The following is a 12322-nucleotide window of genomic DNA, read 5'->3' on the forward strand; positions in this document are numbered from 1 at the left end:
GAGACATACATTTTACTTCACAATTTGTCTTTTGAAACGGTTCCTACTTTTCTTGAATTCTTTTGTCACTGTGATTTAAAACCATTGGTGTTGTTTTTAAACCTTCATAGTACTTATACACTAATTTTATGTTAAAGTCTATTATCTTCTAGAATAAATAGCTTAAAATAGTTATTTTAAAGCATGGACTAATTTTCTCCTGGAAGGGAAAGAAATCTCAAATCAGTTTTAGATTCTAAACTGGTGCTGTCTTAGTCATGTGCACCGGAGAAGGGCCTGCAGGCCACAACATCGTCTGTCCTCTCTGGTAATTATACACTCTCACATTGCCTCTTCACCCTCAGCCTCTTTATGTAAGGCATTGTTGTTTTTATTCTTATCTGTGTCATTTATTATCAATCATTCCACAACCTTGAGTTTAGGGGTTTTCTTTCTTACTTATTGATAGTTTATCCAAATTCTTGACCTCAGTGAGATACATTTAGAGCCTAAGTTTTCTTATTCTGACCCTAACCTACCATATAATCTGAACTCTCACAATTTCATCATGAACATTTAATAGAAAGGGGCTAGGTATGTAGAGTGGTACTATGCTTGCCTAGCATGTGTGAAGCCCTGGAATAGGTTTTTGAGCAGTACCTAAAACCAGGTGTAGTGATGCACTGGCCTGTGCAGAAGTGGAGACAGGAGGATCAGAAGTTTATAGCCATCTTGTGACTGCATAATAAGTTGGAGGTCAAGATGGGCTAACATGAAAGAAAAATCTGAAGGCAAAAAGATAACTATTTAATGGAGCAAATGAGCACAGCATTGAGAAAGCAGGGGACAGTGAGATGGCGCAGTAGACAAGGGTGCTTGCGGCCAAGCCTGAGGACCTAAATTCAATCCCTCATATCTACTTGGTGGAAGTTCCATGGTTGTCATACTTGCTGTGACATGTGTACACACACACACACACACACACACACACACACACACACACACACACACACACACACAATTGAAAGAGTAAAAATATAACTGGAATTAATGAAATAAGATTGTGCCTGATTGTGAAGAACAAGGGAGACTGGGTCTTCCCTTTAGATCTGTGTTTCTGGCCTGGTTATGATATGTAAACCTCTTAAGAAGCAGGAAGGTAATTGCAGGGGTTCCCACATTGCTTTGTGTTCATCACAGCCATCCAGAGTCAGATTCAGGATTTACATAGATTAGGAGTCAGTAACAAACATTTATTGAAATCTTAACTATGTTTAAAGCACAGGTCTGTGCTCTTTGAGTGTTGTAGCCCTAATGAATGCATTCTAACTGGACAGGTAAGGCAGGCTAAACATTGTTTGTTTGGTTTGAGATAAAGTATTGGAGAAGGTAATCAATTAAATTTTAATTCATTTTGCTTACATTTACACACATGTAATGTGTGTGCCTGTGCCTGCCAAGGTGAGAAGAGGGAACTAGAATTCCAGATGTTGTAGACCAACATTCAGGAGCCAAAGCCAGGCCATCTGTAAGAGCAGCAAGTGCTCTTAACCAGTAAGCCATCTTTTCAATCCCTTTAAAAAATATTTCATTTAAAAGTTAATCTAAATAATTTAAAGGAAAAATGTGAGGGTGTCATGGTCCCAAACTAACTAGTACGATGCTTTTCTATAGAGTAGTTGATGTCACCTAAGGTGTGGCTGACCATTGCAAATTGCATTTGACGTCCATTTAGCTCAAGGATGAAAAGTTGCCAGGTGTTTTATAGGATGCAGGATAGTATTCTGTACTAGCTCCTATTCTTTATATATATATATATATATATAACCTTGCAAATTGAAAGCAGAGTAGTAATTTGTAGAATCTGTAAGCTGTATAGATTAGAAGTGGTTTCTAAATTAGTTTCTGATGCTGTAAGCACACATTCTGAACAGCAGCACTGAAGGCCAGGGTGTAAAAGCTGTTCTCTGTGTTTACTAAACCCTTACTACTAGCAGGGTACTACACCTTTAATTTCAGCACGTAGGAGGCAGAGGCAGGCAGATCTCTGAGTCCGAGGCCAGCCTGGTCTACAGAGTGAGTTCCAGGACAGTCAAGACTACATACAAAACCCTGTCCCAAAAACCAAACCAAACAGAAACCCAACACCAGCAAAGCATTGCTCTTGGTGTCCCCATGTAGAATCCTCCAGGTCCCATCGTAGAGCGGCCGCTCTTCCACACTCCGTGTCTGTTGCCAATGCTGTCATTCATCTTGTTTTATGTGAATATAATATTGCTGCCAGGAGTCTAAATATTTAGGATTATATATCGTGCAGTGCCTATTGCCAAACAACCATTCTGTAGAACGATTGCGCAGTTCAGTGAAATAAATGAATTATTGATTCATAATTTCTTTGCTTGGTTATGGTTTTCAGGTTAAAACTTCAACAACAAATTGTGAATACCGAAAAAGCAGAGAAAGAAAAACTTGAAAATTCTGAACTGAAACAGGTATGATTGCAATGCAGTTTGCTTTTATTTCATTGAATGCTTCTTTTAAGTCTGTTTTATGTAGCTCTTGCAGTTAATCATAATTGGTGATTTGTAATCTGATCACCATAATTCATACTGACAAAGCTGTTATGTAAAGATAAAATGTTTCAACTTTTCTGCTATAATTTAGTAGACTTCTTTTACTTTTGCTGTTTATCTTAAATATATTGGTATGTGGTGGCCTCGGACAAATTTTTTGTTACAATTAAAATGACAAATATTTTGACATTCTTAATTTTAAAAAAAATATCCAGGATTTTTAGTTACACATGTAAAAATATTCTGTGACATGTTATAGATTTTTGTTGTTTTGGTTTTGTTTTCTTGCTATATCTGTCTGAAATTTAAGAGTTGTGCTTATGGGAAGAAATTTTTATTTTAGTTAAAAGCAATGTTTATATAATGTTGGGTAAAATATAGAAGAATATTGTTTCTGTTTTTTATTTTGCTTGGAATGTTTCTATTTCCTTAGATTATGAGTGGTGAGGATTCCATTTAGAACTTTCCCCACCGCTGACACTTCCTTGCACATGCATTTCTGGGACCTTAGTTGAGAGAGAATAATGCTTGCATGTTAGCTGACACTGCTTTGTGTGTGCACTTACGGAGCCTCAGTTGGCCAGGCACAGTACTCAGACACTGGGGTTTCTGCCATCCTGTGGATCTAGAGTTAAGTTTCTTCAAGGTTGCTTAGTTCAGAAGCTGTAGTAAAGAGTTAATACTGCCCACTCCTGTATTTTTTTAAAGTAAGTGCTACATGAAGAAATTTATTATAAAATGGAAATCTGAGACATGCCATGTCACTGTATTCTAGTAATTGCACCATGGACATATACAGTCTTATTTTATAAGTAGGTTATTTCCCACTTCGCTAATTTATTCTACCAAGAGTCTTGCTTTTGTTAGCTGTGGTACTACTTGCCTGTAATAGTAGCACTTGGGAGGCTGAGGCAGAAAGATCATGAGTTTGAGGCCTACCTTGGCTGTGTAGCAAGACCCTTTTTCTTTTGACTCTTAAATTTTATGATGACATTTTGTTTTTGGTGATGGCAGGGACCATCACCTGTGTGTCTGAATAATTAGGTAAGTATGCTGTACTGCTGCGCTGCATCCTGGGCTTTAGGGCGGGTTCTTTAGGTTTATGTCTTGATTCTGTCAACTCTGCAAGGTCTTTCAGAGGATGGCTAAAGAGAATTTGAAGTGAAACAAAAATGAAGACTTGATTATTAGCTGATGAAGTAGAAATGGCCTATGAAAGATGTAGATACATAATTGTCCCTAGTGAGGTCTGTTGTGACAACTTTACAAAGGGTAAGGGTGGAGTAAAGCCTGTGACTTTGATACATGTGCTGATAAATGGCTCTAGAGCAGTGGTTCTCAGCCTTCCTAATGCTGCCACCCTTTAAGACAGTTCCTCATGCCGTGGTCACCCCAACTGTAACTTTATTTTTATTGTTACTTTATAACTTTAATTTTGCTACTGTTATGAATTGTAATATAAATATTGGATATGTAGGATATCTGATATACAGCCCTTGTGAAAGGGTCATTTGACCCCCAAAGGGGTTGTGTCCACAGGTTGAGAACCATTGCTCTAGAGGCTAAGAAGTCCATAGCATATTTATTAGATTTCGCAAAGCATCTTTCTCCTTCTCGGTACTGGGGCATACAGAAAGCTTGGAAACCTTTGAAGAACAGGATTATAGTGACTCTTCCTATGTTCCTGCCCAGCAGCTCCTGAGTACTCGGAGAGTAGCCTTTCTGGTAGGGTAGCTGATCTAATTCGTGCTTAGGGAAAACAATGCTCCCGCAACTGTTTTCCCTGCTGGCTTGCTTTTAAAATCTCTTGTGGTAGAGAGAAGAATGGCTTTGTAACAGGAGACTGTCTGCCAATCTTCTTCCCAAAGCACCTACTCCCTAATCCTCTTTGCCATGCTCATTGGGGATGAAAGGGAAGAAGTTGGTAGCTGAGTTCTGCGTGGAGTTGAAATACTTGGGTTAGAGTGAGAATTGACCCAGCCTTGCTGTGCGTTGTCTCGTTTACAGGGCATCCCCGCGTGCCTCACCACCTGGGAGAGCATTCATGAGGGGGGACTCTGCGCCTCACATGCCTCCATGGATATCTCAGTGGCTTTCTATTTCTCTTTTTTCCTTTAAGCAAATCAGTCATTTACAGATCCAAGTGACCTCACTGACGCAGTCAGAGAATGACTTGCTGAATTCAAACCAAATGCTGAAGGACATGGTGGAGAGGTTAAAGCAAGAGTGCCGACATTTAAGAAGCCAAGCTGAAAAAGTGCAACTAGAAGTTGAAAAGTAGAGTTTGCTCTTTTGTATATAAACTTGTGTTTTCTGCTGTGTAAAGTGTATTCTGTTGATGATTGGGACCCTGAGTGTATTTGTAGGAAGTTACTTTCTCCTTCTATAAAATGAACTTTTGCTCCTAAGTTGCTTCTAAAAATTTTAGGCATGGACAAAAGACCTTTAAAATTGTATCTGAGTACAGTATTCTCAAAACTCTTAATGAGAAACCTTTATTCATTTAGCAAACCCGACTATGATTCCCCAAATCCGTCTTGAAAACCAGAGAGCAGAACGATTTGGTTGTGGAGTGCTGCAAACACACACAGGCTTCTTAGAACTAGCCCTTTGGATTTCCCTTTTGAAAAGTTGTCTACGGGGTTGGGGATTTAGCTCAGTGGTAGAGCGCTTGCCTAGGAAGCGCAAGGCCCTGGGTTCGGTCCCCAGCTCTGAAAAAAAGAACCAAAAAAAGAAAAAAAGAAAAGAAAAGTTGTCTACTTAATTATATTCTTTACATCTTGAAATTGCTGCTGGTAAACTGTACACTGGTAAGAAAAATGCACTGGGTATGCTCAGGATTTTATTCTCTAGGAAATGTTGTGAGGAAATGGGGCTCCGCATGTAATTCAGCAGAGTTGTCTGGCTTAGTATGTAGAGACAGGCCCTGGCTTGATTCCTAGCACCACAGAAATAAATTTTAAAAAAGCAAAAAGAAACATTAAATGTAGAATATTGTTTTCTATTTCCTTTGTTTTTATAGCATGTTATTTTTATTTATCTATAGGACAGTTTTCTTTCCAAATTCTTAATTCAGTCTTAACATATCAAATGTTTTCTCTGCAGGTTTTCCTGTTGTAAAGCTTGTCTGTGCTTTATGTATGGAGAGTCAGTGAGGAACGTACATCTCCATAATGTGCTCTGACGTTCCAGAGGATCTAGCTTACTTTTCTTCCTTTTTGAAAAGAAAAATTTCTATCTTGTGATCCTCAAGCATTTGATTAAAATGAGCTTAAGAATTGTAATGACATACAGTGTGGCTAACAGATTTAAGTAATCCACTATTGGACAGATAGTCATTACATTGCTCCAAATACCTTAACTGGACTAGGAACCTAGGTCAGCAGAAATGTCTGCTTAGCATGTGCATGACTCCGAGTTAAATTCTCAAAGACAAAACAACATACTGAGTTTTTAAGTCAGTAGAATTTAACTTTTGTTCCAACTAATGTATTTAGAATCTATAGGAGTAAATGACAAGCAATCTAACATGACGGGATTTGTTATTTTGATTTTTAGTGACCATGGTATTGATACTAAAATTATTATAGATGAGTATGCAGAATAGCTTTTAGATTATGTTATTGCTGGGATACAACTTAAAATATCATTTATATAAAATTTATTCTACACAGAAAACATTCTGCATTAAGTCTTAATATCAAGCTTGATTTTCCCCCTTTTAGATTGCCTATATGTACTATGTAGCCCTGACTGTCCTGGAATTTGCTTTATAGAACAGGCTGGCCTTGAGCCCAGAGAGATCAGGTTGCCCAGGCTGCTGTACTGCTGGAGTTAAAGGTTCTAGCTACCACACCAGGCATCAGGCTTGGTTTTTAACTGTCTGTATTAGTCACAGTTTCTGTATCCTGATGTTTATAATTATTGTTTAGATTTTAAGTGCTTACTGTCAGTAAGTAGACATGTTTCTTTACACAACTTTAAATGCTCTAAACTTCAGTTTCCTAACTTAGGTAAAAGACACAACAGATGTATCTAATTCTAAAGGGCTTCGTGTAAACAGTGTACATGTTTTTTCTAAATAGTGTCATATTCATAAGACTTGCTCTGTAGCAACAATGTGAGGAAATATGTGGCCACATAAGAGTCACTATAGCTGGAAAGGGGAGGGCATGGTCAGGTAGGCAGGGAGTTTGAGGACACTTGCGATTTGATCTAAGAATTTCTGTTACATTCCTTGGTTTTTGTAATATTCTCTGCCAGGACACTGGAGGAAAAGCAGATACAGTGGTTGGAAGAAAAGCATAAGCTTCATGAGCGTATCACAGACCGAGAGGAAAAGTACAATCAAGCAAAAGAGAAACTGCAGCGGGCAGCAACTGCTCAGAAAAAGGCAAGTTGTTCTTAGTGAGCTGCAATGATTCCTGGTCTGTGAAACTGCACGAGTAGATGTGTTACTTGATGCCTGAACATCACATTCTGTTTCAAGTTTGCAGACAGTTGGGAAAATCCAACTCATAGGTGCATTTCTAAAGTATTTTAGAGCTAATATATATCTTCTTATAAGCGATATTTTTCAGAGCCAACCTATACAAACATGTCTGACTCATCCTTCACCTAAGTCACAATCTGACTAGACCTGTTTCAATTACACTTAGCACCTGTAAGATTGCTTTTGTGGTTAAAGTCTGGGCCAGGGATAGAGCTCATTGGTAAGAATTATCCAAGATCTCTGCCAATTCTAGATTAGCCAAGGCCACTAGTGATCTAGACAGGCTGCATGCCTGTTTCAACAACAACAAAAGGAGTGTTTGTTTCCAACTCAAAAAATAGAGAAACAAATGTCCCCTTGCCCCAGCAGTAGGATCTTGGACTTCTTGGCTTCTGCAACTCTGACAGTTCCTACTTTGGTGCTGTCTCAAATTTGTCCTCGGTAGGCATATGTGCACGTTCTTGGTAACAGTCCAGTACTTCATGAAATTATGTAGCCAGATGATTCATCTAGTCAGTACTTTACAGCTGTCCCTACTACACAGGGTGTGGTACCGTCCTCAGCTGAGGCTCCTTGCTGCAGTGTTCAGCAGACCTGGAGTGTGCGGAGAGACAAGCCTGTGTGTGGTTGATAAGTCTTCAGTTCATGGGTTTTCTCCATATGACATTGGGTGTGAAGAAGAAAGACAAGGTGATTAAAAGAAATATGCCCTAGGTATACAGGTATCTTAATATCTGTATATTATCGAATAAGGTTTAAGTGGTTTTAGTTACATATGGGAAATAAGACATTCTTGTAATACTAAAAGTAATATAAGATTGAGATTAGAAGATACCACTTCTTATATAAGAAACCAGCATATAGGAAGTATTTTTTCTCTTTTATTGGTCACTTATATTCTTTTCTGTCCATATATAAATTCTGAAAGATTTTTAGCGTTGATTAAATATCTTTGATTTTTTTTTTTTTTTGATGACTCATGATGACCTTAGAAATGCCACTGTACTTCTAAAAACCTCTGAATTCAGAAATCTTTAGAAAGTCTTTGGACTGTTTGCCATTTGTAGGTAAACTTTCATGTTCCAGTATTAGGAATAAGTGTTGTAGAGATCAGATCCTAATTATTAAGGTTAGTTTGGGTTGACTTCATTTGGAGCAAAAGTGAGATCCAGTGGTGACAGAGATTATCAACTGATAGTAGGTGTTAAACCCGAGAAGTCGTGCTGCACACTATTGTGATGCCGCAGTCTCTCTCCTTAAATACTTACCGGACTGTCGGGGGTGGGGCTAAGGGGCAGGTGCACTCCTTGTCCATGGCACACTGGCACTCTCTCCTTCCTCTGAGGCAAGGTGCATCCAAACCCAGAGCTCGGGCCTGCTTTCGAGGGTAGGCTGGAGCCACCGAGCGCCAGTGTCCGCCCTTCCTTGGTGGTCGTGGGGAGGATCCCCGGTCTGTCAGGAGAGTGCTGATCCAGACTCCAGGTCTCTCCCTCCTCACCACTGTTCCATCTTTCCAGCTTCTCATCACCTTCTGTCCTTGTTGTTTCTGAGACAGAGTGTCATATAGCTCGGCTGGCCTGGAACTTTATAGACCAGCCTGGCCGTGAGCTCCTAGAGGTCTGACTGCCTCTGCCTCTTAAGTCACAGGAATCCATACCCAGTCCACTTTCTAACACGTGGCATGTGAATTACAATTTAAGTCATAGAAGATTGCTCAGTTTAATCTAGTGAGTAACAGTGACCCGGAGCTGTCACATCCTGTGGGACACTGTTCTATGAGCTTAACTTTATCAGTGAAGTTGAAGACGAGGTTTGTGTGTGTGCATAGAGCATAGAGGTAGTATTATGTATGTAAGTATGTAGACTTAGGATTTTAAGTGACCTTAGCTTTGAGATAGCTTTTACAAATGAGGGAACTGATGTTTTAGGTAACCAAGATGACTTGACTAATTAGGATCCAAACTTTGAGAATCATGGTGTTGTGTGCCTTTAACCTTAGCACTTGGGATGCTAAAGCAAGAAGAGTGTGAGTTTGTTGTACCCATTTGAGAGCCCCAAAAGACCACCAAAGAGCAGACATTGATGATGCAGTCCTACTAGGGTCTCTTTATTCAAGCTCGAGTTGGGCTCACCGCTGACCCTGACACAGTAGGTTGGGAAGGTGGAGCCCCTGAGCCCAGTTTCAAGCAAGCATTTATAGGTAAGCAAACAAGCAAAGGGGATTCTAGCCTGGCATATAAGAGGGGGCGGGCAGTTATGGACTTTTGCCCTTTAAAATAATTGGCTGGTACTAGGAGCCAAACCATAAACTTAACTTCTGCTTTCCTCCTGATTGGTGGTGGTTAGGAATTGAAGTGCCGGGGCCAGACTTGTAACATGGAAATTAGTGTTAGGCTCAGGTTGGGAGAGTCACTCTAGTTCAGCCTTAGGTCAGTTCTCTAAGATGGAGTCTGAACCCAAGATCTGGTCTCTCAAGTCTAATCTAGACTACTTAGGGCCATTTTGTATCACAGTAAACCAAGGCCAGGAGATCCTGACTTGGATCTATGGTGTAAAGTCCCTATCTTTCTGCTTTTGCTACATTGCACTGTTATTCCAGTTTCCCACTTTCTTTGAGTCTAGATATTTCTAAGGTTTTCTCCGTAGAGTCATGGTTCATATGAGTCTTATTGTGCCTTTTTTTTTTTTTTTTGATGAGTATTTTTTTTTTTTATTATTGAGTATTTCTTATATACATTTCAATGTTATTCCCTTTCCGGTTTCCGGGCAAACATCCCCCCCCCTCCCCTTCCTTATGGTGTTCCCTCCAACCCTCCCCCATTGCTGCCCTCTCCCCAACAGTCTAGTTCACTAGGGGTTCCAGTCTTAGCAGGACCCAGGGCTTCCCTTCCACTGGTGCTCTTACTAGGATATTCATTGCAACCCATGAGGTCAGAGTCCAGGGTCAGTCCATGTATAGTCTTTGGGTAGTGGCTTAGTCCCTGGAAGCTCTGGTTGGTTGGCATTGCTGTACATATGGGGTCTCGAGCTACTTCAAGCTCTTCCAGTTCTTTCTCTGATTCCTTCAACGGGGGTCCTGTTCTCAGTTCAGTGGTTTCCTGCTGGCATACGCTCTGTATTTGCTGTATTCTGGCTGTGTCTCTCATGAGCGATCTGCACTCACATTTTGATCATCCGTCTTGAGTTTCATTTGTTCTAGGCATCTAGGGTAATCAAGCATTTGGAGCTAATAGCCACTTATCAATGAGTACATACCATGTATGTCTTTCTGTGATTGGGTTAGCTCACCAGGATGATATTTTCCAGTTCCAACCATTTGCCTACTTAATTTCATAAAGTCATTGTTTTTGATAGCTGAGTAATATTCCATTGTGTAGATGTACCACATTTTCTGTATCCATTCCTCTGTTGAAGGGCATCTGGGTTCTTTCCAGCTTCTGGCTATTATAAATAAGGCTGCGATGAACATAGTGGAGCACGTGTCTTTTTTATATGTTGGGGCATCTTTTGGGTATATGCCCAGGGAGAGGTATAGCTGGATCCCTCAGGCAGTTCAATGTCCAATTTTCTGAGGAACCTCCAGACTGATTTCCAGAATGGTTGTAGCAGTCTGCAACCCCCACCAACAATGGAGGAGTGTTCCCCTTTCTCCACATCCTCGCCAGCATTTGCTGTCACCTGAGTTTTTGATCTTAGCCATTCTCACTGGTGTGAGGTGAAATCTCAGGGTTGTTTTGATTTGCATTTCCCTTATGACTAACGATGTTGAACATTTCTTTAGGTGTTTCTCAGCCATTCGGCATTCCTCAGCTGTGAATTCTCTGTTTAGCTCTGAACCCCATTTTTTAATAGGGTTATTTGTCTCCTTGCTGTCTAACTTCTTCATTTCTTTGTATATTTTGGATATAAGCCCTCTATCTGTTGTAGGATTGGTAAAGATCTTTTCCCAATCTGTTGGTTGCCGTTTTGTCCTAACCACAGTGTCCTTTGACTTACAGAAGCTTTGCAGTTTTATGAGATCCCGTTTGTCGATTCTTGTTCTTAGAGCATAAGCCATTGGTGTTTTGTTCAGGAAATTTTTTCCAGTGCCCATGTGTTCAGATGCTTCCTAGTTTTTCTTCTATTAGTTTGAGTGTGTCTGGTTTGATGTGGAGGTCCTTGATCCACTTGGACTTAAGCTTTGTACAGGGTGATAAGCATGGATCGATCTGCATTCTTCTACATGTTGACCTCCAGTTGAACCAGCACCATTTGCTGAAAATGCTATCTTTTTTCCATTGGATGGATTTGGCTCCTTTGTCAAAAATCAAGTGACCATAGGTGTGTGGATTCATTTCTGGGTCTTCAATTCTGTTCCATTGGTCTATCTGTCTTTCTCTCTACCAATACCATGCAGTTTTATCACTATTGCTCTGTAATACTGCTTGAGTTCAGGGATAGTGATTCCCCTGAAGTCCTTTTATTGTTGAGGATAGTTTTAGCTATCCTGGGTTTTTTGTTATTCCAGATGAATTTGCAAATTGTTCTGTCTAACTCTTTGAAGAATTGGATTGGTATTTTGATGGGGATTGCATTGAATCTGTAGATCGCTTTTTGGTAAAATGGCCATTTTACTATATTAATCCTGCCAATCCATGAGCATGGGAGATCTTTCCACCTTCTGAGGTCTTCTTCAATTTCTTTCTTCAGTGTCTTGAAGTTCTTATTGTACAGATCTTTTACTTGCTTGGTTAAAGTCACACCGAGGTATTTTATATTATTTGGGTCTATTATGAAGGGTGTCGTTTCCCTAATTTCTTTCTCGGCTTGTTTCTCTTTTGTGTAGAGGAAGGCTACTGATTTATTTGAGTTAATTTTATACCCAGCCACTTTGCTGAAGTTGTTTATCAGCTTTAGTAGTTCTCTGGTGGAACTTTTGGCATCACTTAAATATACTATCATATCATCTGCAAATAGTGATATTTTGACTTCTTCTTTTCCGATCTGTATCCCCTTGATCTCCTTTTGTTGTCTGATTGCTCTGGCTAGAACTTCAAGAACTATATTGAATAAGTAGGGAGAGAGTGGGCAGCCTTGTCTAGTCCCTGATTTTAGTGGGATTGCTTCAAGTTTCTCTCCATTTAGTTTAATGTTAGCAACTGGTTTGCTGTATATGGCTTTTACTATGTTTAGGTATGGGCCTTGTATTCCTATTCTTTCCAGGACTTTTATCATGAAGGGGTGTTGAATTTTGTCAAATGCTTTCTCAGCATCTAATGAAATGATCATGTGGTTTTGT

General features: G+C 39.8%; 1 protein-coding gene across 3 annotated transcripts in view; it reads left to right on the forward strand.

The window, feature by feature from the left end:
• Positions 1-12322, forward strand: part of Cep83 (centrosomal protein 83) — a 110719-nt gene that overhangs the window by 72070 nt on the left and 26327 nt on the right. For all 3 annotated transcript variants that reach the window (XM_032911614.1, XM_032911613.1, XM_032911615.1), the window contains 3 exons: positions 2396-2471; positions 4672-4829; positions 6816-6945. In XM_032911614.1, the coding sequence (XP_032767505.1) occupies positions 2396-2471; positions 4672-4829; positions 6816-6945 (364 nt within the window). The remainder of the gene's footprint in view (positions 1-2395; positions 2472-4671; positions 4830-6815; positions 6946-12322) is intronic.

This window comes from Rattus rattus, chromosome 1, assembly GCF_011064425.1.
Source record: "Rattus rattus isolate New Zealand chromosome 1, Rrattus_CSIRO_v1, whole genome shotgun sequence".
NCBI classification, from domain to species: domain Eukaryota; kingdom Metazoa; phylum Chordata; class Mammalia; order Rodentia; family Muridae; genus Rattus; species Rattus rattus.